The 27293-nt window shown below is 40.7% G+C and overlaps 1 protein-coding gene across 1 annotated transcript in view; it reads right to left on the bottom strand.

Moving 5' to 3' along the window:
* The window catches only part of LOC139755679 (endoplasmic reticulum aminopeptidase 1-like), a 383172-nt gene that overhangs the window by 217355 nt on the left and 138524 nt on the right, over window positions 1-27293 (bottom strand). The window contains exons 11-12 of the mRNA XM_071674326.1: window positions 11514-11745; window positions 7043-7226 (exon numbers count right to left, since the gene is read on the bottom strand). Of these exons, the coding sequence (XP_071530427.1) occupies window positions 7043-7226; window positions 11514-11745 (416 nt within the window). The remainder of the gene's footprint in view (window positions 1-7042; window positions 7227-11513; window positions 11746-27293) is intronic.

Raw genomic sequence — 27293 nt, 5'->3', positions numbered from 1 at the left:
TGGAAGGTATTAAGAATATATGGTGTGGGAGGCAAGTTGTTAGAAGCAGTGAAAAGTTTTTATCGAGGATGTAAGGCATGTGTACGTGTAGGAAGAGAGGAAAGTGATTGGTTCTCAGTGAATGTAGGTTTGCGGCAGGGGTGTGTGATGTCTCCATATATATATATATATATATATATATATATATATATATATATATATATATATATTTATATATAAACCACCTCACATCCCCCTCCCCCCTCATGTGTGCGAGGTAGCACTAGGAAAAGACAACAAAGGCCCCATTCGTTCACACTCAGTCTCTAGCTGTCGTGCAATAATGCCCGAAACCACAGCTCCCTTTCCACATCCAGGCCCCACACAACATTCCATGGTTTACCCCAGGCGCTTCACATGCCCTGATTCAATCCACTGACAGCACGTCAACCCCATACCACATCGATCCAATTCACTCTATTCCTTGCCCTCCTTTCACCCTCCTGCATGTTCTGGCCCCAATCACACAAAATCTTTTTCACTCCATCCTTCCACCTCCAATTTGGTCTCCCACTTCTCCTTGTTACCTCCACCTCCGACACATATATCCTCTTGGTCAGTCTTTCCTCACTCATTCTCTCCATGTGCCCAAACCATTTCAAAACACCCTCTTCTGCTCTCTCAACCATGCTCTTTTTATTTCCACACATCTCTCTTACCCTTACATTACTTACTCGATCAAACCACCTCACACCACACATTGTCCTCAAACATCTCATTTCCAGCACATCCACCCTCCTGCCCACAACTCTATCCATAGCCCACGCCTCGCAACCATACAACATTGTTGGAACCACTATTCCTTCAAACATACCCATTTTTGCTTTCCGAGATAATGTTCTCGACTTCCAAAAATTCTTCAAGGCTCCCAGGATTTTCGCCCCCTTCCCCACCCTATGATTCACTTCCGCTTCCATGGTTCCATACGCTGCCAGATCCACTCCCAGATATCTAAGACACTTTACTTCCTCCAGTTTTTCTCCATTTAAACTTACCTCCCAATTGACTTGACCCTCGACCCTACTGTACCTAATAACCTTGCTCTTATTCACATTTACTCTTAACTTTCTTCTTTCACACACTTTACCAAACTCAGTCACCACCTTCTGCAGTTTCTCACATGAATCAGCCACCAGCGCTGTATCATCAGCGAACAACAACTGACTCACTTCCCAAGCTCTCTCATCCACAACAGACTTCATACTTGCCCCTATTTCCAAAACTCTTGCATTCACCTCCCTAACCACCCCATCCATAAACAAATTAAACAACCATGGAGACATCACACACCCCTACCGCAAACCTACATTCACTGAGAACCAATCACTTTCCTCTCTTCCTACACGCACACATGCCTTACATCCTCGATAAAAACTTTTCACTGCTTCTAACAACTTGCCTCCCACACCATATATTCTTAATACCTTTCACAGAGCATCTCTATCAACTCTTTCATATGCCTTCTCCAGATCCATAAATGCTACATACAAATCCATTTGCTTTTCTAAGTATTTCTCACATACATTCTTCAAAGCAAACACCTGATCCACACATCCTCTACCACTTCTGGAACCACACTGCTCTTCCCCAATCTGATGCTCTGTACATGCCTTCACCCTCTCAATCACTATCCTCCCATATAATTTACCAGGAATACTCAACAAACTTATACCTCTGTAATTTGAGCACTCACTCTTATCCCCTTTGCCTTTGTACAATGGCACTATGCACGCATTCCGCCAATCCTCAGGCACCTCACCATGAGTCATACATACATTAAATAACCTTACCAACCAGTCAATAATACAGTCACCCCCTTTTTTAATAAATTCCACTGCAATACCATCCAAACCTGCTGCCTTGCCGGCTTTCATCTTCCGCAAAGCTTTTACTGCCTCTTCTCTGTTTACCAAATCATTTTCCCTAACCCTCTCACTTTTCACACCATCTCGACCAAAACACCCTATATCTGCCACTCTATCATCAAACACATTCAACAAACCTTCAAAATACTCACTCCATCTCCTTCTCACATCACCACTACTTGTTATCACCTCCCCATTTGCGCCGTTCACTGAAGTTCCCATTTGCTCCCTTGTCTTACGCACTTCATTTACCTCCTTCCAGAACATCTTTTTATTCTCCCTAAAATTTAATGATACTCTCTCACCCCAACTCTCATTTGCTCTCACCCCAACTCTCAACAAACTTATACCTCTGTAATTTCAGCACTCACTCTTATCCCCTTTGCCTTTGTACAATGGCACTATGCACGCATTCCACCAATCCTCAGGCACCTCACCATGAGTCATACATACATCAAATAACCTTACCAACTAGTCAACAATACAGTCACCCCCTTTTTTCATAAATTCCACTGCAATACCATCCAAACCTGCTGCCTTGCCGGCTTTCATCTTCCGCAAAGCTTTTACTACCTCTTCTCTGTTTTTCAAATCATTTTCCCTAACCCTCTCACTCTGCACACCACCTCGACCAAAACACCCTATATCTGCCACTCTATCATCAAACACATTCAACAAACCTTCAAAATACTCACTCCATATATATATATTTATTTATTCATTTATCTATTTATTCATTTATTTCATTATACTTATACTTAGTTGCTGTCTCCCACATTAGCAAGGTAGCGCAAGGAAACAGACAAAAGAATGGCCCAACCCACCCACATACACATGTATATACATAAACGCCCACACATACATATATACATACCTATACATACATATACAAACACAGACATATACATACATACACATGTACATATTCATGCTTGCTACCTTCATCTATTCCTGTTGCCACCCTGCAACACATGAAATAGCATCCTCTCCCCCTGCGCTAGGAAAACACAAGAAAGGCCATATTTGTTCACGGTCAGTCTCTAGCTGTCATGTGTAATGCACAGAAACCATAGCTCCCTTTCTACATCCAGGCCCCAGAAAACTTTCCATGGTTTACCCCAGATGCTTCACATGCCCTTACTCAATCCACTGACAGCACATTGACCCCAGTATACCACACTGTTTCAATTCACTCTATTCCTTGCATGCCTTTCACCCTCCTGCATGTTCAGGCCCCGATCGCTCAAAATCTTTTTCACTCCATCCTTCCACCTCCAAATTGGTCTCCCACTTCTCCTCATTCCCTCCTGTAACACATATATCTGTAACACATATACCTGTAACACATATACCTGTAACACATATACCTGTAACACATATATCCTCTTTGTCAATCTTTCCTAACTCATTCTCTCCATGTGACCAAACCATTACAATACACCCTCTTCTGCTCTCTCAACTATATTCTTTTTTTAGCACACATCTGTCTCACCCTTTCATTACTTAGTCGATCAAACTACCTCACACCACACATATTGACCTAAAACAATTCATTTCCAACATACCCACCCTCCTCCGCTTAACCCTATCTATAGCCCACGCCTCGCAACCATATAACATTGTTGGAACCACTATTCCTTCAAACATACCCATTTTTGCTCTCTGAGATAATGTTCTCGCCTTCCACACATTCCTCAATGCTACCAGAACCTTCGCCTCTTACCCTAACCTGTGACTCACTTCGACACCATTAGTTCCATCCATTGCTAAATCCACTCCCAGATATCTAAAACACTTCACTTCCTCCAGTTTTTCTCAAGTCAAACTTAAATCCTAATTAACTTGTCCCTCAACTCTACTGAACCCAATAACCTTGCTCTTATTCACATTTCCTCTCAGTTTTCTTCTTTAACACACTTTACCAAACTCAGTCACCAACTTCTGCAGTTTCTCACCTGAAACAATCACCAGCGTTGTATCATCAGTGAACAACAACTGACTCATTTCCCAAGCCCTCTCATCTGCAACATATTGCATACTTGTCCCTCTCCAAAACTCTTGCATTCACATCCCTAACAACCCCATCCATAAACAAATTAAACAACCATACAGACATCACACACCCCTGCTGCAATTTGACATTCAATGGGAACCAATCAGTTTCCTCTCTTCCCATTCTTACACATACCTTACATCCTTGATAAAAACTTTTCACTGCTAGCAACTTACCTCCCACACAATATACTCTTAATACCTTTCACAAAGCATCTCTACCAGCTCTATCATATCCCTTCTCTAGATCCATAAATGCTACATAGAAATCCATCTGTTTTTCTAAGTATTTCTCACATACATTCTTCAAAGCAAACCCTTAATCCACACATCCTCTACCACTTATGAAACCACACTGCTCTTCCCGAATCTGATGCTCTGTACATGAATTTTCCCTCTAAATCAATACCCTCCCATATAAATTTCCAGGAATACTCAAGAGACTTATACTTCTGTAATATGAACTTTCACCTTTATCCCCTTTGCCTTTGTACAATGGCACTATGCATGCATTCCGCTAATCCTCAGACACTTCACGATGAACCATACATACAATGAATAACCTTACCAACAAATAAACAACACAGTCACCCTGTTTTTTAAAAAAATTCCACAGCAATATCATCCAAAGCTGCCACCTTGCCAGCTTTCATCTTCTCTGTTTGCTAATCCATTCTCCCTGAACCTCTCACTTCGCACACCACCTCAAACAAAATACCCTATATCTGCCACTCTATCATCAAACACATTCAACAAACCTTCAAAATACTCACTCCATCTCCTTCTCACTTCACTAATACTTGATATTACCTCCCCATTAGCCCTCTTCACCGATGTTCCCATTTGTTCTGTCTTACACACTTTATTTACCTCCTCCCAAAACATCTTTTTATTCTCCCTAAAATTTCATTATACTCTCTGACCACAACTCTCTTTCCCCTCTTTTTCACCTCTTACACCTTTCTTTCAACCTCCTGCCACTATTTTTTATACATCTCCCAGTCATTTGCACTACTTCCCTGCATAAAAGTATCAAACACCTCTCTCTTCTCTTTCATTAACAATCTTACTTCTTTATCCCAACACTTACTACCCTTTCTAATCAGCTCACCTCCCACCTTACTCATGCCACAAGCATCTTTTGCACAAGCCATCACTGCTTCCCTAAATACATCCCATTCATCACCCACTCCTCTCACATCATATGCTCTCACCTTTTGCCATTCTGCACTAAATCTCTCCTAGTACTTCCTCACAAAAGTCTACTTTCAAAGCTCACTTACTCTCATCACTCTCTCCTCCCCAACATTCTCTCTTCTTTTCTGAAAACCTCTAAAAATCTTCACCTTCGCCTCCACAAGATAGTGATCAGACATCCCTCCAGCTGCCCCTCTCAGCACATTAGCATCCAAAAGTCTCTCTTTTGCATGCCTATCAATTAACAAATAATTCAATTATGCCCTCTGGCCATCTCTCCTACTCACATACATATACTTATGTAGATCTCTCTTTTTAAACCAGGTATTCCCAATCACCAGCCCTTTTTCCACACATAAATCTACAAGCTCTTCACCATTTCCATTTACAACACTGAACTGCCCATGTACACCAATTATACCCTCAACTGCCACACCACTCATCTTTGCATTCATATCACCCATCACTATAACACGGTCTCATGCATCAAAGATGCTAACACACTCACTCAGCTGTTCCCAAAAACACTTGCCTCTTATGATCTTTCTTTTCATTACCAGGTGCATAGGCACCAGCAATCACCCATCTCTCTCCAGCCACTTTCAGTTTACCCATATCAATCTAGTTTACTTTCTTACACTCTATCACATACTCCCAGAACTCCTACTTCAGGAGCGCTACTCATTCATTTGCTCTTATCCTCTCACCAACCCCTGACTTTACTCACAAGATTTTCCCAAACCACTCTTCCCCTTTACACTAGAGCTTCGTTTCATTCAGAGCCAAAACATCCAGGTTCCTTTCCTCTCACATAGTACCTATCTCTCCTTTTTTCTCATCTTGTTTACATCCAAACACATTTAGACATCCCAACATGAGCCTTCAAGGAGCATGAGCACTCCCCGCATAACTCCTTCTTCTGTTTTCCCTTTCAGAAATTTAAATACAAGGGGGCAGGTTTTCCAGCCCCCCTACTCCTGCCCCCTTTAGTCACCTTCTATGACACATGGGGATTACGTGGGAAGTATTCTTTCTCCCCTATCCACATGGATATATCTGATGCCTGTTCCCATCTCAAACTCCTTCAAGGGGGTGGCCATGGCAATAGAGTCTCTATATGTAGTGATCTCTAGTGTCACTTCTTAGCCTTTCGGGCACCATCCTTAACAGGCCACTAATACAGGGCATCTCTAGTGCAGTTTTTGCAGAGGCTCCTACCAAATGTTAATGCCTAATGTTCCTATATCAGTGGAAGTGACATAGGAGGGACAAGGGGGCTGAAGCCCCCCACTTTGAAATGCAAGGGGGGATCAGCCCCCCATTTTGTTTAGACTTACTTTTGACAATTGAAGTATGCTGCATCATCACCATCAGATCAGTGGCTTTTGTTTTAGTGAGCCCCTCCACTTGTTAGGATCTGCCACCATCTCTGTACATACTATTTCTACCCAACAAGTGGATCTGCCACCATCTCTGTACATACTATTTCTACCCAATGTTTGTGCCTAATGCTCCTGTCTAAATGTTCCTACCTACTGCTTCCAAATGCTTCTAATACTTAGCAAGACAGGAGTACATCATTTTCTTTTAATTCCTTTTAACCTCACAATAACTAGAAAGAAAATGCTTGGGTATGGCTTTTGTCACAATTTTCTATATCTGAAAGTTAAAAGTATATAGCCTAAATGGTCTTATCTATAGAATCAACAAAAGATTTAGTATGTTTATGAATAATATTCTATTAGACTTACCAATTAATAAGATAAATGATGACACTCTTACAAAATCATACAAGAATTAGTTTCTTTCATATCAAGTACATATTCCTTAAACTGTGTTGCTATCTACCCAATTTCTCTGCCATATCATAGTAATAGCATGGTACTTACTTCACAAGCGTAAAGACATCATCAATTAGAGATGCTCTATCAGCAGGAGAGAATGTACTATGATTTGAATGCAGGACTTGGATAAGAGCTTCCCAACCAGCCATGTCATAGCTTACACGGTAAAAGCCTCTCTGTCCAACATTAAACTTGATCCATTTAACATCTTTTGCTACATCAAACTCAACTGTAAATACAAGACAACTGCTGAGACTTTCCAAAGAAAAATTTTCATAGATTATGAGAATGAAAACAAAAAGTTTGTAAATGCACTTAACACTGTTTTGAACAAGCAAGTCTTAAATATTAAAAAAGAAAGAGACTTCTAGCAACACATATCTTAACCTTAAACATAAAACACTTTGGTTCAACTGCAGTCATGCACTTACAAACTTCTCCAACCATTATTCACTACACAACAAAATCCCTAACATCTGGAATTTTACCAGCATTATAATACCAGTCCTAAAATTTTCAAAACTAGCTAACTACCCCTCCCCATACCACCCTATATCACTTTTGTCTTGGGTCCAAATTCAGTGAAAAATGATTTACAACAGAATGAAGCATAATATCCCACCTCCTACATGCCATACACTTTACCTTACCTACCTTCTTTCCCCAGGAGTCCCTTCTATCTTTATGAGGCACCTGCAGCACTCAGGAAGCTGGCCATGTCCACAAGTTGGGACCATACGTTATAGAGAGTTGTGGTATTTGTGTGCATACACATATATGCAGTAAGTGCAGGGCAAATGAGTTGTGAGTGCCCAGTGTCATGTTTATGGTAGTTGCCTCATGAGCATGATTGGTCTTGGGATATGTTGAAATGGTGTTTGTTGTGTTGTACTAAAGGGTGATATTCAGAGTACCACAGAGTGAAGAGAGTGTGACTCATGTCCATTTGGGAAATGTAGTTTCTGATGTCTGTCTGTCTGTCTGGAGCTTTGGAGTTTAAGATGTAATTGGATGGTCAGCTGTTTTCTGCTTGGTGGGTTATATCAGTGTGTTTGCCTTTTGTCATCGTTCTATTTGTTTGGGGTAGGGGAATCTGAGCACAGGTTACTGAATTGTGAGGCAGGGATAAGCTTTTCATATCTAGTTGGGGGTTAGTGGTGTTATACAACACAGAATTGAGTGCCGAGCATGTTGAGAAGAGACTGCATTTGGAGGATCTTTGTTTCAATCTAAAGGTGTTAAGGGTTTAAAGTTGCTAAGCACACTCATTGTTTTGAGTACACTATTTTATGTGGTTTGCAACTTTGTTATATTTGCTTATGAGAGAGTGGAAGCCCAGGCAAGTCAGACATAGTTTGAAGTGAAGAATATGAATTGTTTGTTTGTAGGGTGTTGAGAGATTCTTTTTCTTGTCCAAATCTGGCACCAGTTAGTGTTCTGAGGATATTTAGTTTGTTTTCTGCTTTTGTGAAGTTAATGGTTTGGGAAGTTACTGATAAGTTTGCAGTTTTGTTACATTTACTTTTGAGAGAGTGAAATCCCAGGCAAATGAGGCATTATTTGAAGTGGAGCAGGTGAACTGTTTGTATATGATGTTGAATGATTCTTTTCTCGTCCAAATCTGGTCCCAACTAATGTTCTGAGGGCATTCACTTTGTGCATTGCTGTTAATGTTATTGGTATGGGGAGTGAAATTCATGAATGTGTTGTAAATGATGCCTAAAATGGTTGGTGTTTTATTCGGAGGGAGTTACTGCACATATAAGCACTTTTCCCCTTAATACCATCCACTCATGTCCTACTACTTTTATTTCATTTACTTTCAGCCTATGCTGTGCTTCAATTAATCTCTTTTAGTATCTCAGTACACAAGCCTCTTTTCCAATGGCTCACTCACTTTTCAACAACTTTTTCACATAAATGGTGTTTCCTCTTTTCCTAAAGAACTTTCACACTCACCTCCATCATGAAATGACTTGACTATCCATCTGTTACTAACTTTCAGCATGATTACATCCAACAAAAACTCATCTAAACTTGTCAAATAGCACATAATCCAAAAATGCCCCTTACCCTAAGCCCCGTTCATCCATCCATACTCATATATCCAGCATTACACTAAATACTACCAATCAACAATCATCTTTCAGCACAAAATTTGAAAATTTTTCCCATTTTCATTTACAGCAGGATATCTATGCACCCCAGTCAATAATTGACACATACTCACTCTTGCAGTGATATTCCCTGGCATATGCAAACAGATGAATGCAAACATTATGTATTTCCATAGATGATTATCAAAGTCTAAGAGGCAGATCAAATCAGAGAGCCACCTGGTCTCCTGAATGTATGAAGGTGAACAACAACCAAAGAGATTCAACTTAGGGGAACTGGCAATGCACTTAATATCAACTTAGCTCATGACTAGCTTTGTGTGGTCAGACTGAGAAAGTTATTTAATATTTATCTCTCAAAAAAGTTACAGGCATGGTTATTTGTTTTGTTTTCCCAACACATCAAATATGCAAAAAACATAATGACTTTACAAGAATTTATACACATTCTTAACAAAACATCCACAAGGTCAAGCTGAAGAGAGTTATCTTAGAATAAAATTACTGGAGTGAAGTTAGGGATATTCTGTAAAGTTAATGGAGTGAAGTTAGTTTGGGATATTTAGTATGTATCATGTGTGAAAGAAGAAAGTTAAGAGTAAATGTGAATAAGAGCAAAGTTATTAGGTACAATAGGGTTGAGGGTCAAGTCAATTGGGAGGTACGTTTGAATAAAGAAAAACTGGAGGAAGTAAAGTGTTTTAGATATCTGGGAGTGGATCTGGCAGTGGATGGAACCATGGAAGCGGAAGTGAATCATAGGGTGGGGGAGGGGGCGAAAGTCCTGGGAGCCTTGAAGAATGTTTGGAAGTCGAGAACATTATCTCGGAAAGCAAAAATGGGTATGTTTGAAGGAATAGTGGTTCCAACAATGTTGTATGGTTGCGAGGCATGGGCTATGGATAGAGTTGTGCGCAGGAGGGTGGATGTGCTGGAAATGAGATGTTTGAGGACAATATGTGGTGTGAGGTGGTTTGATCGAGTAAGTAATGTAAGGGTAAGAGAGATGTGTGGAAATAAAAAGAGCGTGGTTGAGAGAGCAGAAGAGGGTGTTTTGAAATGGTTTGGGCACATGGAGAGAATGAGTGAGGAAAGATTGACCAAGAGGATATATGTGTTGGAGGTGGAGGGAACGAGGAGAAGTGGGGGACCAAATTGGAGGTGGAAAGATGAAGTGAAAAAGATTTTGAGTGATTGGGGCCTGAAGATGCAGGAGGGTGAAAGGATGGCAAGGAATAGAGTGAATTGGATCGATGTGGTATACCGGGGTCGACGTGCTGTCAATGGATTGAATCAGGACATGTGAAGCATCTGGGGTAAACCATGGAAAGTTCTGTGGGGCTTGGATGTGGAAAGGGAGCTGTGGTTTCAGGCATTATTACATGACAGCTAGAGACTGAGTGTGAACGAATTGGGCCTTTGTTGTCTTTTCCTAGCGCTACCTCGCACACATGAGGGGGGAGGGGGATGTTATTCCATGTGTGGCGAGGTGGCGATGGGAATAAATAAAGGCAGACAGTATGAATTATGTACATGTGTATATATGTATATGTCTGAGTGTGTATATACATGTGTACATTGAGATGTATAGGTATGTATATTTGCGTGTGTGGACGTGTATGTACATACATGTGTATGGGGGTGGGTTGGGCCATTTCTTTCGTCTGTTTCCTTGCGCTACCTCGCAAACGTGGGAGACAGTGACAAAGCAAAATAATAATAATAATAATAATAATCATGTATCAAAGAGATAAGGAGATAATGAGCATAAATAGTAGGATCACTGCAAAATAACAGATTTTAAATATGAGGTTTTGATACCTTAGGGTTGTGACTACAAAAGGCTATTCCATTTAGGATTCACAAATGAAAGACACAGCTCTTAAACATGAGTTCAGGGTGAAGGCAAATAATACTTTTTAAATATGATTAGTTTATGACTGCCTTCTCGACCTGCTAATAACGTAGAAATCAAAATGAAATATATGTAGTGAACATACTCTTGGTGGATATTCTATAGCTCTTAAACATGAGTTCCAGGTGAAGGCAAATAATGCTTTTTAAATATAATTAGTTTATGACTGCCTTCTTGACCTGCTAACAACGTAGAAATAAAAATAAAATATATGTAGTAAACATACTCTTGATGGATATTCTATAGCTCTTAAACATGAGTTCCAGGTGAAGACAAATAATATTTTTTTATTCATGATTAGTTTATGACTTTCTTCTTGACATATTAATAACACAGAAATCAAAATAAAATATATGTAGTGAACATACTCTTGATGGATATTCTATAAAACAAAACACATGAAGCCAAGCATCTAACACTGAACATAACTGTTCTGATAATTCTCACTTTGGTTAACTAAGTCATGCTATAGTAAATGTCCTACCATCAGTTAAATTCATCCAGTGCACAGTCTTTTTGTTGGGATTGTCATTGGTAACATAAGTTAATGGAACATGCCATTTGTACCCCAAAGTTGCATTATGGGGTTCATTTGGGTCTGTCACATTTTCTTCACACACCAAAAACCGTGCTTGACTGGCTGTTACATGACCATCTTGCAAACTAACTGAAATCAGTGGAAAACCAGCCTGCAGTGTCCAAGTATCCATAATGCCCTGAAGTAGAAATTAAGAAAATCATTATCATGGTAATAACATTTAGATCAATAAAGAGGGAATATTAGAGGAACACAGTGTCTACCTAGCTACTTTTTAAGAAAGCAGTTTTAAAGAAAAAGAGTTTATTTCTGAATTCTAATATGCTGCCTGCTGATTACCTGTTGTAGGATTGTGTCTACTGCACACATACTTTTAAGATACCGTACACAACCAAAATAAATATATCCTATAAGATTGATTAATGGTTGCTTAATTTGTTTATGGATGGGGTGGTTAGGGAGGTAAATGCAAGAGTATTGGGGAGAGAGGTGAGTATGCAGTCTGTTTTGGATATGAGGGCCTGGGAAGTGAGTCAGTTGAAGATGAAACAGCACTAGTGACTAATTCATGTGAGAAACTGCAGAGGTTGGTGACTGAGTTTGGAAAGTGTGTGAAAGGAGAAAGTTGAGAGTAAATGTGAATAAGAGCAAGGTTATTAGGTTCAGTATGGTTGAGGGCAAGTTAATTGGGATGTAAGTTTGAATGAAGAAAAATTGGAGGAAGAAGTGTTTTAGATATCTGGGAGTGAACTTAGCAGTGGATGGAACCATGGAAGCAGAAATAAGTCACTGGTGGGGGATGGGGCAAAGGTTTTGGGAGCGATGAAGAAAGTGTGGAAGGAGAGAATGTTATTTTGGAGAGCAAAAATAGGTATGTTCGAAGGTATAGTAGTTCCAACAATGTTATATGGTTGCAAGGCATGGGCTATAGATAGGGTTGTACGGAAGAGGGTGGATGTGTTGGAAATGAAATGCTTGAGGACAATATGTGGTGTGAGGTGGTTTGATCAAGTAAGTAATGTAAGGGTAAGAGAGATGTGTGGAAATAAAAAGAGTATGGTTGAGAGAGCAGAAGAGTATGTGTTGAAATGGCTTGGACATAAGGAGAGAATGAGTGAGGAAAGATTGACAATGAGGATATATGTGTCAGAGGGGGAGGGAAGAAGGAGAAGTGGGAGATCAAATTAAAGGTGGAAAGATGGATTAAAAAAAAATTTCGAGTGATCAGGGCCTGAACACACAAGAGGGTGAGAGGCGTGCATAGAATAGAGTGAATTGGAATAGCGTGGTATACCGGGGTCAACGTGCTGTCAATGAACTGAATCAGGGAATGAGAAGCGTCTGGGATAAACCATGGAAAGTTCTGTGGGTCCTGGATGTGGATAGGGAGCTGTCCGTTTGGTGCATACACATGACAGCTAGATACTGAATGTGAACGAATGGGGCCTTTTTGTCTGTATATCTGATGCTGCCTTGCTGAAGTAGGGGATGGCGATGCTGTTTTCCTGTGGGGTGGGGTAGCAATGGGAATGGATGAAGGCAAGCAAGTATGAATATGTACATGTGAATGTATGTAATGTCAGCATATGTATATGTATGTATATGTTAATATGTATATATATGTATATATATGTGTATATATATATATATATATATATATATATATATATATATATATATATATATATATATATATATATATATATCCCTGGGGATAGGGGAGAAAGAATACATCCCACGTATTCCCTGCGTGTCGTAGAAGGCGACTAAAAGGGAAGGGAGCGGGTGGCTGGAAATCCTCCCCTCTCATTTTTTTTAATTTTCCAAAGGAAGGAACAGAGAAGGGGGCCAGGTGAGGATATTCCCTCAAAGGCCCAGTCCTCTGTTCTTAACGCTACCTCGCTAATGCGGGAAATGGCGAATAGTATGAAAGAAAAAGAAAAAGTATGTATATATATGCGTATGTGAGTGTTTATGTGCACATATGTGTGTATGAGTGGATGGGCCATTCTTTGTCTGTTTCCTGGCACTACCTCGCTGATGTGGGAAACAGCAATTATTTTTTATTTTTTTACCTATTTTGCTTTGTCGCTGTCTCCCACGTTAGCAAGGTAGCACAAGGAAACAGACGAAAGAATGGCCCAACCCACCTACATACACAGGTATATACATACACATCCACACACGCACATATACATACCTATACACCTCAATGTATACATATATATATACACACACAGACATATACATATATACACATGTACATAATTCATACTGTCTGCCTTTATTCATTCCCAATGCCACCTCACCACACATGGAATAACAACCCCCTTCCCCCTCATGTGTGCGAGGTAGCGCTAGGAAAAGACAACAAAGGCCACATTCATTCACACTCAGTCTCTAGCTGTCATGTATAATGCACTGAAACCACAGCTCCCTTTCCACATCCAGGCCCCACAGAACTTTCCATGGTTTACCCCAGACACTTCACATACCCTGGTTCAATCCATTGACAGCACATCGACCCCGGTATACCACATCGTTCCAATTCACTCTATTCCTTGCACGCCTTTACCCTCCTGCATGTTTAGGCCCCGATCACTCAAAATCTTTTTTATGCCATCCTTCCACCTCCAATTTGGTCTCCCACTTCTCCTCGTTCCCTCCACCTCTGACACATATATCCTCTTGGTCAGTCTTTCCTCACTCATTCTCTCCATGTGACCAAACCATTTCAAAACACCCTCTTCTGCTCTCTCAACCACACTCTTTTTATTACCATACATCTCTCTTACCCTATTTTTACTTACTCAATCAGACCACCTCACACCACATATTGTCCTCAAACATCTCATTTCCAGCACATCCATCCTCCTGCGCACGACTCTATCCACAGCCCATGCCTCGCAACCATACAACACTGTTGGAGCCACTATTCCTTCAAACATACCCACTTTTGCTTTCCGAGATAATGTTCTCGACTTCCACATATTCTTCAAGGCTCCCAGAATTTTCGCCCCCTCCCCCACCCTATGATTCACTTCCACTTCCATGGTTCCATCCGCTGCCAAATCCACTCCCAGAAATTTAAAACATTTTACTTCCTCCAGTTTTTCTCCATTCAAACTTACCTCCCAGCTGACTTGACCCTCATGCCTACTGTACCTGATAACCCTGCTCTTATTCACATTTACTCTCAACTTTCTTCTTTCACACACTTTACCAAACTCAGTCACCACCTTCTGCAGTTTCTCACATGAATCAGCCAGCAGCGCTGTATCATCAGCGAAAAACAACTGACTCACTTCCCAAGCTCTCTCATCCACAAAAGACTGCATACTTGCCCCTCTCTCCAAAACTCTTGCATTCCCCTCCCTCACAACCCCATCCATAAACAAATTAAACAACCATGGAGACATCACACACCCCTGCCGCAAACCTACATTCACTAAGAACCTCTTTCTACATGTACACATGCCTTACATCCTCGATAAAAACTTTTCACTGCTTCTAACAACTTGCCTCCCACACCATATATTCGTAATACCTTCCACAGAGCATCTCTATCACCTCTATCATATGCCTTCTCCAGATACATAAATGCTACATACAAATCCATTTGTTTTTCTAAGTATTTCTCACATACATTCTTCAAAGCAAACACCTGATCCACACATCCTCTACCACTTCTGAAACAACAATGCTCTTCCCCAATCTGATGCTCTGTACATGCCTTCACCCTCTCAATCAATACCCTCCCATATAATTTACCAGGAATACTCAACAAACTCATACCTCTGTAATTTGAGCACACACTCTTATCCCCTTTGTCTTTGTACAATGGCACTTTGCAAGCATTCTGCCAATCCTCAGGCACCTCACCATGAGTCATACATACATTAAATAACCTTACCAACCAGTCAACAATACAGTCACCCCCTTTTTTAATAAATTCCACTGCAATACAATTCAAACCTGCTGCCTTGCCGGCTTTCATCTTCCGCAAAGCTTTTACTACCTCTCTGTTTACCAAATTACCCTCCCCAACCCTCTCACTTTGCACACCACCTTGACCAAAACATCCTTTATCTGCCACTCTATCATCAAACACATTCAACAAGCCTTCAAAATTATGTATAATAAAAATAATAAAAATAACAAGACTGATTAACAAGTTTAACTATAAGTCTGCACTAGAGCACATAGTACACTATATTTCCTTAACCCTTCAGCCTCACTTCACAGGGATCTATGCTGCCTGGTGTCTTGGTGAGCAAATTGCTGTGGGTTGCCATCTTTAAATGGAGTTGAGAAGCATTTATTTGGAAGCAATGGTAGGTCTAACAATGCATAGGTGCTATTCTTTATCATCTATACCTAGAGATATGTTTATCTAATATCTATTCATAACTACTCATGTTAAAAGCATCTGATGATAGGGTGGCAGTAGGGTTTTTAGGTTGAGAAGGCATGCAAAGTATGAGTCATGGAAAGTGGTTCGGTGAAGAGAGAAAAGAAGGTAATACCCTTACATAATATATGTAGCAAGGCAGCCTGAGTGAATGGTCTTGCAGTTGAATTTCTTAAGAAAGGGGGTGACTGTGTTGCTGATAGGTCAGTTAAAATTTTCAACGTATGTAAGGATCAGGGTGAGATGCTTGAAAATTGGCAAAATGCATGTTAAATACCACTGTTTAAAGGCATGGGAGACAAAGGTGAGTATGGAAATGCAGTGACTGAAAGCATGAGGTACAGTGTGGTAGCACAAGTGGTATAGGATGTGTCTGCTATAAAATTTTTAGAGAAACAGAGGGATCTGTATGTGGCATTTATGGATCTAGAGATAGTACATATATAGGGTTGAAAGAGATGCCTTGTGGAAGGTCTGAAGATTATATGGTGTGGGAAGAAATCTGCTTGAAGGTATCTATCAATCTATCTATATGTAACTCTCATGCCAATTCCCTCTGCGAACTCTCATCAAGGGGATGGCCACAGCAAAAGAGTGTCCACTTATCCCTGTCCTTACAAGCCTCCCTCACCACCAAGCATAACCTGGTTCAGTCCATTGACAGTCACTGACCCCATTAAATCCTGTTCAAATTCACTCTATCCAAAGCACATCTTTCATCCTCCTGCTGCTTCTCCTCGTCCCCTCCACTTCTGTTACATATATCCTCTTTGTTAACCTTTCCTGGTGTATATGGGTGTATAATGCTAGAAGCAGTGCAAAGTTTTCATCAAGGGTGCAAGGCAGGAGTATGCATAGACCATCACTAATATAAAGATTATAAAGCTTTGTGAATTATAATCTTAATATTGGTGATGGTCTATACAAATTGGATAACATTATTGTTGATAAAATTTGTAAACAATTCACCTTCTTGTCCACATAATAAGTTTATGATATGCTCGTTGTCTGTCTTGGACAATCGCATGTTTACCAAATGGCGTCCTAGCTATGTTTCTTCGTTGTATATCAACCGATATATTTCTCTCATGTCTCCCCTGATGATGTGATTATTACATGAAAGTGCACTTGGGAACTTATCATGTCTCATTTTCCCCGTGGACTCATAGGAATATACTTGATCATGCATAAAATTGTGATCCTTTCCAATATATAAACATGTACATATTCATGCTTGCCTTCATCCATTCCTGGCGCTACCTCATCCACAGGAAACAGCATTGCTATCCCCTGCTTCAGTGAGGTAGCGCCAGGAAAACAGACAAAAAAGGCAAAATTCGTTCACACTCAGTCTCTAGCTGTCATATGTAGTGCACAAAAACCACAGCTCCCTATCCACATCCAAGCCCCACACACTTGTCCATGGTTTACCCCAGAGATTTCACATGCCTTGGTTTGGTCCACTGACAGCACGTCGACCCCAGTATAACATATCATTTCAATTCACTCTATTCCTTGCACTCCTCTCACTCTCCTGTATGTTCAGGCCCCGATTGCTCAAAATCTTTTTTCACTCCATCCTTCCACCTCTAATTTGGTCTCCTGCTTCTCCTTTTTCCCTCCATCTCTGACACATATATCCTCTTTGTCAGTCTTTCCTCACTCATTCCTTCCATATGTGCAAACCATTTCAATACACCCTCTTCTGCTCTCTCAATTACACTCTTTTTATTTCCACACATCTCTCTTACCCTTTCATTACTTACTCGATCAAACCACCTAACACCAAATAATGTCCTTAAACATTTCATTTCCAACACATCCACCCATCTCCGTACAACCCTATCTATACCCCATGTTTCACAACCATATAATATTGTTGGAACTACCATTCCTTCAAACATACCCATTTTTGCTCTCCGGGATAATGTTCTCTCATTCCACACATTCTTCATCACTCCCAGAACCTTTGCCCCCTCCTCCACCCCATGACTCACTTCTGCTTCCAAGGTTCCATTCCCTGCCAAACCCACTCCTAGATATCTAAAACACTTCACTTCCTCCAATTTTTCTCCATTCAAACTTACATCCCAACCAACCTGTCCCCCAACCATACTGAACCTAATAACATTACTCTTATTTACATTTACTCTCAACTTTCTCCTTTCACACATTTTTCTAAACTCAGTTATCAACTTCTGCAGTCTCTCACATCAATTACCAGTGCTGTATCATCAGTGAACAACAACTGAATCACTTTCCAGGCTCTCTCATCCCCAGCAGACTGGATACTTGCCCCTCCAAAACTCTTCCCTTTATCTCCCTAACCAACCCATCCATAAACAAATTAAACAACCATGGGGACATCAAACAACCCTGCTGCAGACTGACCTTCACTGGGAACCCATTATTTTCCTCTCTTCCTACTTGTACACATGCCTTACACCCTTGGTAAGAACTTTTCACTGCTTCTAGCAACTTACCTCCCACACCATATACTCTTAATACCTTCCACAAAGCATCTCTATCAACCCTATCATATGTCTTCTCCAGATCCATAAACACTACATACAAATCCATCTGTTTTTCTAAGTGTTTCTTACATGCATTCTTCAAAGCAAACACCTAATCCACACATCCTCTACCACTTCCGAAACACAATGCTCCTCCCTAATCTGATGCTCTGTACATGCCTTCACTTCTCAATCAATACCCTCCCAATAATTTACCAGGAATACTCAACAAACTCATACCTCTGTATAGTTTGAGCACACACTCTTAATCCCCTTTAGCCTTTGACAATGGCACTATGCAATGCATTCTGCCAATCCTCAGGCACCTCACCATGAGTCATACATACATTAAATAACCTTACCAACAATCAACAATACAGTCACCCCTTTTTTAATAAATTCCAACTGCAATACACATCCAAACCTGCTGCCTTGCCGGCTTTCATCTTCCGCAAAGCTTTTACTACCTCTCTGTTTACCAAATTACCCCTCACCCCCCAACTTCACCCCCCTCCTCACTTTGCACACCAACCACCTTGACCAAAACATCCTTTATCGCCACTCTATCATCAAACACATTCAACAAGCCTTCAAAATTATGTATAATAAAAATAATAAAAATAACAAGACTGATTAACAAGTTTAACTATAAGTCTGCACTAGAGCACATAGTACACTATATTTCCTTAACCCTTCAGCCTCACTTCACAGGGATCTATGCTGCCTGGTGTCTTGGTGAGCAAATTGCTGTGGGTTGCCATCTTTAAATGGAGTTGAGAAGCATTTATTTGGAAGCAATGGTAGGTCTAACAATGCATAGGTGCTATTCTTTATCATCTATACCTAGAGATATGTTTATCTAATATCTATTCATAACTACTCATGTTAAAAGCATCTGATGATAGGTGGCAGTAGGGTTTTTAGGTTGAGAAGGCATGCAAAGTATGAGTCATGGAAAGTGGTTCGGTGAAGAGAGAAAAGAAGGTAATACCCTTACATAATATATGTAGCAAGGCAGCCTGAGTGAATGGTCTTGCAGTTGAATTTCTTAAGAAAGGGGGTGACTGTGTTGCTGATAGGTCAGTTAAAATTTTCAACGTATGTAAGGATCAGGGTGAGATGCTTGAAAATTGGCAAAATGCATGTTAAATACCACTGTTTAAAGGCATGGAGACAAAGGTGAGTATGGAAATGCAGTGACTGAAAGCATGAGGTACAGTGTGGTAGCACAAGTGGTATAGGATGTGTCTGCTATAAAATTTTTAGAGAAACAGAGGGATCTGTATGTGGCATTTATGGATCTAGAGATAGTACATATATAGGGTTGAAAGAGATGCCTTGTGGAAGGTCTGAAGATTATATGGTGTGGGAAGAAATCTGCTTGAAGGTATCTATCAATCTATCTATATGTAACTCTCATGCCAATTCCCTCTGCGAACTCTCATCAAGGGATGGCCACAGCAAAAGAGTGTCCACTTATCCCTGTCCTTACAAGCCTCCCTCACCACCAAGCATAACCTGGTTCAGTCCATTGACAGTCACTGACCCCATTAAATCCTGTTCAAATTCACTCTATCCAAAGCACATCTTTCATCCTCCTGCTGCTTCTCCTCGTCCCCTCCACTTCTGTTACATATATCCTCTTTGTTAACCTTTCCTGGTGTATATGGGTGTATAATGCTAGAAGCAGTGCAAAGTTTTCATCAAGGGTGCAAGGCAGGAGTATGCATAGACCATCACTAATATAAAGATTATAAAGCTTTGTGAATTATAATCTTAATATTGGTGATGGTCTATACAAATTGGATAACATTATTGTTGATAAAATTTGTAAACAATTCACCTTCTTGTCCACATAATAAGTTTATGATATGCTCGTTGTCTGTCTTGGACAATCGCATGTTTACCAAATGGCGTCCTAGCTATGTTTCTTCGTTGTATATCAACCGATATATTTCTCTCATGTCTCCCCTGATGATGTGATTATTACATGAAAGTGCACTTGGGAACTTATCATGTCTCATTTTCCCCGTGGACTCATAGGAATATACTTGATCATGCATAAAATTGTGATCCTTTCCAATATATAAACATGTACATATTCATGCTTGCCTTCATCCATTCCTGGCGCTACCTCATCCACAGGAAACAGCATTGCTATCCCCTGCTTCAGTGAGGTAGCGCCAGGAAAACAGACAAAAAAGGCAAAATTCGTTCACACTCAGTCTCTAGCTGTCATATGTAGTGCACAAAAACCACAGCTCCCTATCCACATCCAAGCCCCACACACTTGTCCATGGTTTACCCCAGAGATTTCACATGCCTTGGTTTGGTCCACTGACAGCACGTCGACCCCAGTATAACATATCATTTCAATTCACTCTATTCCTTGCACTCCTCTCACTCTCCTGTATGTTCAGGCCCCGATTGCTCAAAATCTTTTTTCACTCCATCCTTCCACCTCTAATTTGGTCTCCTGCTTCTCCTTTTTCCCTCCATCTCTGACACATATATCCTCTTTGTCAGTCTTTCCTCACTCATTCCTTCCATATGTGCAAACCATTTCAATACACCCTCTTCTGCTCTCTCAATTACACTCTTTTTATTTCCACACATCTCTCTTACCCTTTCATTACTTACTCGATCAAACCACCTAACACCAAATAATGTCCTTAAACATTTCATTTCCAACACATCCACCCATCTCCGTACAACCCTATCTATACCCCATGTTTCACAACCATATAATATTGTTGGAACTACCATTCCTTCAAACATACCCATTTTTGCTCTCCGGGATAATGTTCTCTCATTCCACACATTCTTCATCACTCCCAGAACCTTTGCCCCCTCCTCCACCCCATGACTCACTTCTGCTTCCAAGGTTCCATTCCCTGCCAAACCCACTCCTAGATATCTAAAACACTTCACTTCCTCCAATTTTTCTCCATTCAAACTTACATCCCAACTAACCTGTCCCCCAACCATACTGAACCTAATAACATTACTCTTATTTACATTTACTCTCAACTTTCTCCTTTCACACATTTTTCTAAACTCAGTTATCAACTTCTGCAGTCTCTCACATCAATTACCAGTGCTGTATCATCAGTGAACAACAACTGAATCACTTTCCAGGCTCTCTCATCCCCAGCAGACTGGATACTTGCCCCTCCAAAACTCTTCCCTTTATCTCCCTAACCAACCCATCCATAAACAAATTAAACAACCATGGGGACATCAAACAACCCTGCTGCAGACTGACCTTCACTGGGAACCCATTATTTTCCTCTCTTCCTACTTGTACACATGCCTTACACCCTTGGTAAGAACTTTTCACTGCTTCTAGCAACTTACCTCCCACACCATATACTCTTAATACCTTCCACAAAGCATCTCTATCAACCCTATCATATGTCTTCTCCAGATCCATAAACACTACATACAAATCCATCTGTTTTTCTAAGTGTTTCTTACATGCATTCTTCAAAGCAAACACCTAATCCACACATCCTCTACCACTTCCGAAACACAATGCTCCTCCCTAATCTGATGCTCTGTACATGCCTTCACTTTCTCAATCAATACCCTCCCACACAATTTCCCAGGGATACTCAATAAACTCATGTCTCTATAGTTTCAACCCTCACTTTAATCCCCTTTACCTTTGCACAATGGCACTATGCATGCATTCTGCCAATCCTCAGGTACCTCACCATGATCCATACATATAATGAATATCCTTACCAACAAATCAACAACACAGTCACCCCATTTTCTTAATAAATTCAACTGCAATACCATCCTAACCCGCCACCTTGCCAGATTTCGTCTTCCGCAAAGCTTTCATTACCTCTTCTCTCTTTACCATCCATTCTCCCTAACTCTCTGTGAACACCACCCCAACCAAAACACCCTATAATTGCCACTCTATCATCAAACATATTCAACAAACCTCCAAAATACTCACTCCATCTCCTCACTTCATCACTATCTGTTATCACATCCCCCCCTTGCTCCCTTCACTGATGTTCCCATTTGTTCTCTTGGTTTACGCATGTTATTTACCTCTTTCCAGAATATCTTTCTATTCTCCTAAAGGTTTAATGATATTCTCTCACCTCAATTCTTATTTGCCATCTTCTTGAACCCTTGCACTTTCCTCTTGACCTCCTGCTGCTCTCTTCTATACATCTCCTAGTCATTTGCACTCCTTCCTTGCAAGTATCATCCAAATGCCTCCCTTTTCTTTTTCATTAACAACTTTACTTCATCTCACCACTTACGACCCTTTCTAATCTGCCCACCTCCCACCTTTCTCACGCCACATGCATCTTTTACACATGCTTCCCTAAATACATCCCATTCCTCACTCACTCTCCTTACCTCATTTGCTCTTGCCTTTTGCTATTCTATTTATCTATCTATCTAACTACTGATCATATTTGATCACCGTTTCCTGAGTCAGCAAGGCAGTGCCAAGAAAATAAACAAAAAAAGGATACATTAGTTCACACTCATTTTCTAGCTGTCATGTGTAATACACTGAAACCACAGCTGCCTATCCACAGACCTTTCCATGGTTTACCCCAGATGTTTCACATGCCCTGGTTCGGTCCACTGACAGCACGTTGTCCCCAGTACACCACATCGTTCCAATTCACTCTATTTCTAGCATGCCTCTCACCCTCCTGCATGTTTAGGCCCTAGTCACTCACAATCTTTTTTCATTCCATCCTTCCACCTCCAATTTGGTCTTCTGCTTCTCCTTGTTCCCTCCACCTCTGACACATATGCCCTCTTTGTCAATGCTTCCTCACTCAAGAACAGATGATAGTGCCCTAGTAGCAAAAACCCTCACATGACTCCTTGCTCCGTTCTTTTGGAAAGCAATACAGTAAGAGAGGATTTCTAGCCACCCACTCCTGCCCCTCTTAGTTGCCTTCTATGATATACAAGGAATGCATGGGTAGTAGTCTTTCTCCCCCATCTCCAGGGATAAAACGATAATAGCAATAAAAATACTAATATAATAATAATTATGATTAATAATAATAATTATAATATAATTTTGATATAATATAATCATAATATAATATAATATAATATAATATAATTTATAATTTTTTTTTTTTTTTTTTTTTTCAAAGGAAGGAACAGAGAAGGGGGCTGGATGAGGATGTTTCCTCAGAGGCCCAGTCCTCTGTTCTTAACGCTACCTCGCTGACGCGGGAAATGGCGAATAGTATGAAAGAAAGAAAGAAATAATAATAATGATAATAATAATGATAATGTGCACACAGTGTATGTGGGTGGGTTGGGCCATTTTTTCGTCTGTTTCCTTGCACTACCTCGCTAACGCGGGAGACAGCCACAAAGTATAATAATAATAATAAAATATATATGTGGAAAGGAAACGGTGGTTTCAGTGCATTACACATGACAGCTAGAGACTGAGTGTGAAAGAATGTGGCCTTTTGTACTTTCCTAGCGCTACCTCGCAGGGGAGGGGGGAATGCTATTTCATGTGTGACAGAGTGGCAACAGGAATAAATAAAGGCAGCAAGTATGAATCACGTGCATGTGTATATATGTATGTGTCTGTGTATGCATATATATGTATACGTTAAAATGTATAAGTATATATATGTGCATGTGTGGACGTGCATGTATATACATGTGTATGTGGGTGGGTTGGGCCATTCTTTTGTCTGTTTCTTTGCACTACCTTGCTAACAGTGGAGACAGTGACACAGTATAATAAATATATAATAATTTTTTTTTTTTTTTGCTTTGTCGCTGTCTCCCACGTTTGCGAGGTAGCGCAAGGAAACAGACGAAAGAAATGGCCCAACCCACCCCCATACACAATGTACACACAAACACGCCGACACACGCAAATATGCATACCTATACATCTCAATGTACATATATATATACACACACAGACACAAACATATAAACCCATGCACACAATTCACACTGTCTGCCCCTATTCATTCCCATCGCCACCTCGCCACACATGGAATACCATCCCCCTCCACCCTCATGTGTGCGAGGTAGCAGTAGGAAAAGACAGCAAAGGCCCCATTCGTTCACACTCAGTCTCCAGCTGTCATGCAATAATGCCCGAAACCACAGCTCCCTTTCCATATCCAGGCATCACACAACTTTCCATGGTTTACCCCAGACGCTTCACATGCCCTGATTCAATCCACTGACAGCACGTCAACCCCGGTATACCATATCGTTCCAATTCACTCTATTCCTTGCCCGCCTTTCACCCTCCTGCATGTTCAGGCCCCAATCACACAAAATCTTTTTCACTCCATCTTTCCACCTCCAATTTGGTCTCCCACTTCTCCTCGTTCCCTCCACCTCCGACACATATATCCTCTTGGTCAATCTTTCCTCACTCATTCTCTCCATGTGCCCAAACCATTTCAAAACACCCTCTTCTGCTCTCTCAACCACGCTCTTTTTATTTCCACACATCTCTCTTACCCTTACATTACTTACTCGATCAAACCACCTCACACCACACATTGTCCTCAAACATCTCATTTTCAGCACATCCACCCTCCTGCGCATACCTCTATCCATAGCCCACGCCTCGCAACCATACAACATTGTTGGAACCACTATTCCTTCAAACATACCCATTTTTGCTTTCCGAGATGATGTTCTCGACTTCCAAACATTCTTCAAGGCTCCCAGGATTTTTGCTCCCTCCCCCATCCTATGATTCACTTCCGCTTCCATGTTTCCATCCGCTGCCAGATCCACTCCCAGATATCTAAAACACTTTACTTCCTCCAGTTTTTCTCCATTCAAACTTACCTCCCAATTGACTTGACCCTCAACCCTACTGTACCTAATAACCTTGCTCTTATTCACATTTACTCTTAACTTTCTTCTTTCACACACTTTACCAAACTCAGTCACCAGCTTCTGCAGTTTCTCACATGAATCAGCCACCAGCAGTGTATCATCAGCGAACAACAACTGACTCACATCCCAAGCTCTCTCATCCACAACAGACTTCATACGTGCCCCTCTTTCCAAAACTCTTGGTCTGTCAAGGCTTTATTATGGCGGATGACCAACTACCTACCCTCATGTATCCAAGATATGGTTGTACTTTGTGTAATGAAGACAATTGAGAAACATCATAAGCCAATATTCCTGTTTCATGATAAGAGAAGTGAACCAGGCAGTATGATACAGTGGTCAAATTGATGAAAACTACTATTGACGTTTGTGTAAATAAATTATTCATTTATCTTTTCCATAGCCAGAGGTTGAACCATTACGTGACATTCATTTTTCATTTCATTTCAAGCTAGAAGTTTCAGTTTTCTAATTATTTCTTACATTTTTCATATGTGTATATGGAGAGAAAAAGATTTTGTGTGATCGGGGCCTGAACATGCAGGAGGGTGAAAGGAGGCCAAGGAATAGAGTGAGTTGAAGCGACGTGGTACACCGGGGTTGACATGCTGTCAGTGGATTGAATCAAGGCATGTGAAGCGTCTGGGGTAAACCATGGAAAGCTGTGTAGGTATGTATATTTGCGTGTGTAGACGTATGTATATATATGTGTATGGGGGTGGGTTGGGCCATTTCTTTCGTCTGTTTCCTTGCGCTACCTCGCAAACGCGGGAGACAGCGACAAAGTAAAAAAAAAAAAAATATATGTGTGTGTGTGTGTATGTGTGTATATGTGCATATGTATGTGTGTGTGTATATATATATATATATATATATATATATATATATATATATATATATATATATATATATATATATATCCCTGGGGATAGGGGATTAAGAATACTTCCCACGTATTCCCTGCGTGTCGTAGAAGGCGACTAAAAGGGGAGGGAGCGGGAGGCTGGAAATCCTCCCCTCTCGTTTTTTTTTTTTTTTTTTTTTTTTTTTTTTTTCAAAAGAAGGAACAGAGAATTGGGCCAGGTGAGGGTATTCCCTCAAAGGCCCAGTCCTCTGTTCTTAACGCTACCTCGCTAATGCGGGAAATGGCGAATAGTTTGAAAAAAAAAAAAAAATATATATATATATATATATATGTCTGGGGAGTGAAGTCAGGGGTTAGTGAGAGGACAAGAGCAAGGGAAGGAGTAGCAATACTCCTGAAACAGGAGTTGTGGGAGTATGTGATAGAATGTAAGAAAGTAAATTCTCGATTAATATGGGTAAAATTGAAAGTTGATGGAGAGAGGTGGGTGATTATTGGTGCATATGCACCTGGGCATGAGAAGAAAGATCATGAGAGGCAAGTGTTTTGGGAGCAGCTAAATGAGTGTGTTAGCGGTTTTGATGCACGAGACCGGGTTATAGTGATGGGTGATTTGAATGCAAAGGTGAGTAATGTGGCAGTTGAGGGAATAATTGGTATGCATGGGGTGTTCAGTGTTGTAAATGGAAATGGTGAAGAGCTTGTAGATTTATGTGCTGAAAAAGGACTGGTGATTGGGAATACCTGCTTTAAAAAGCGAGATATACATAAGTATACTTATGTAAGTAGGAGAGATGGCCAGAGAGCGTTATTGGATTACGTGTTAATTGACAGGCGTGCGAAAGAGAGACTTTTGGATGTTAATGTGCTGAGAGGTGCAACTGGAGGGATGTCTGATCATTATCTTGTGGAGGCTAAGGTGAAGATTAGTATGGGTTTTCAGAAAAGAGGAGTGAATGTTGGGGTGAAGAAGGTGGTGAGAGTAAGTGAGCTTGGGAAGGAGACCTGTGTGGGGAAGTACCAGGAGAGACTGTGTACAGAATGGA

Source organism: Panulirus ornatus, chromosome 19 (genome assembly GCF_036320965.1).
Source record: "Panulirus ornatus isolate Po-2019 chromosome 19, ASM3632096v1, whole genome shotgun sequence".
Taxonomy (NCBI): Eukaryota; Metazoa; Arthropoda; class Malacostraca; order Decapoda; family Palinuridae; genus Panulirus; species Panulirus ornatus.
Note: the sequence above shows the minus strand (reverse complement) of the source record. Positions and strands in the feature narration are given on the sequence as shown.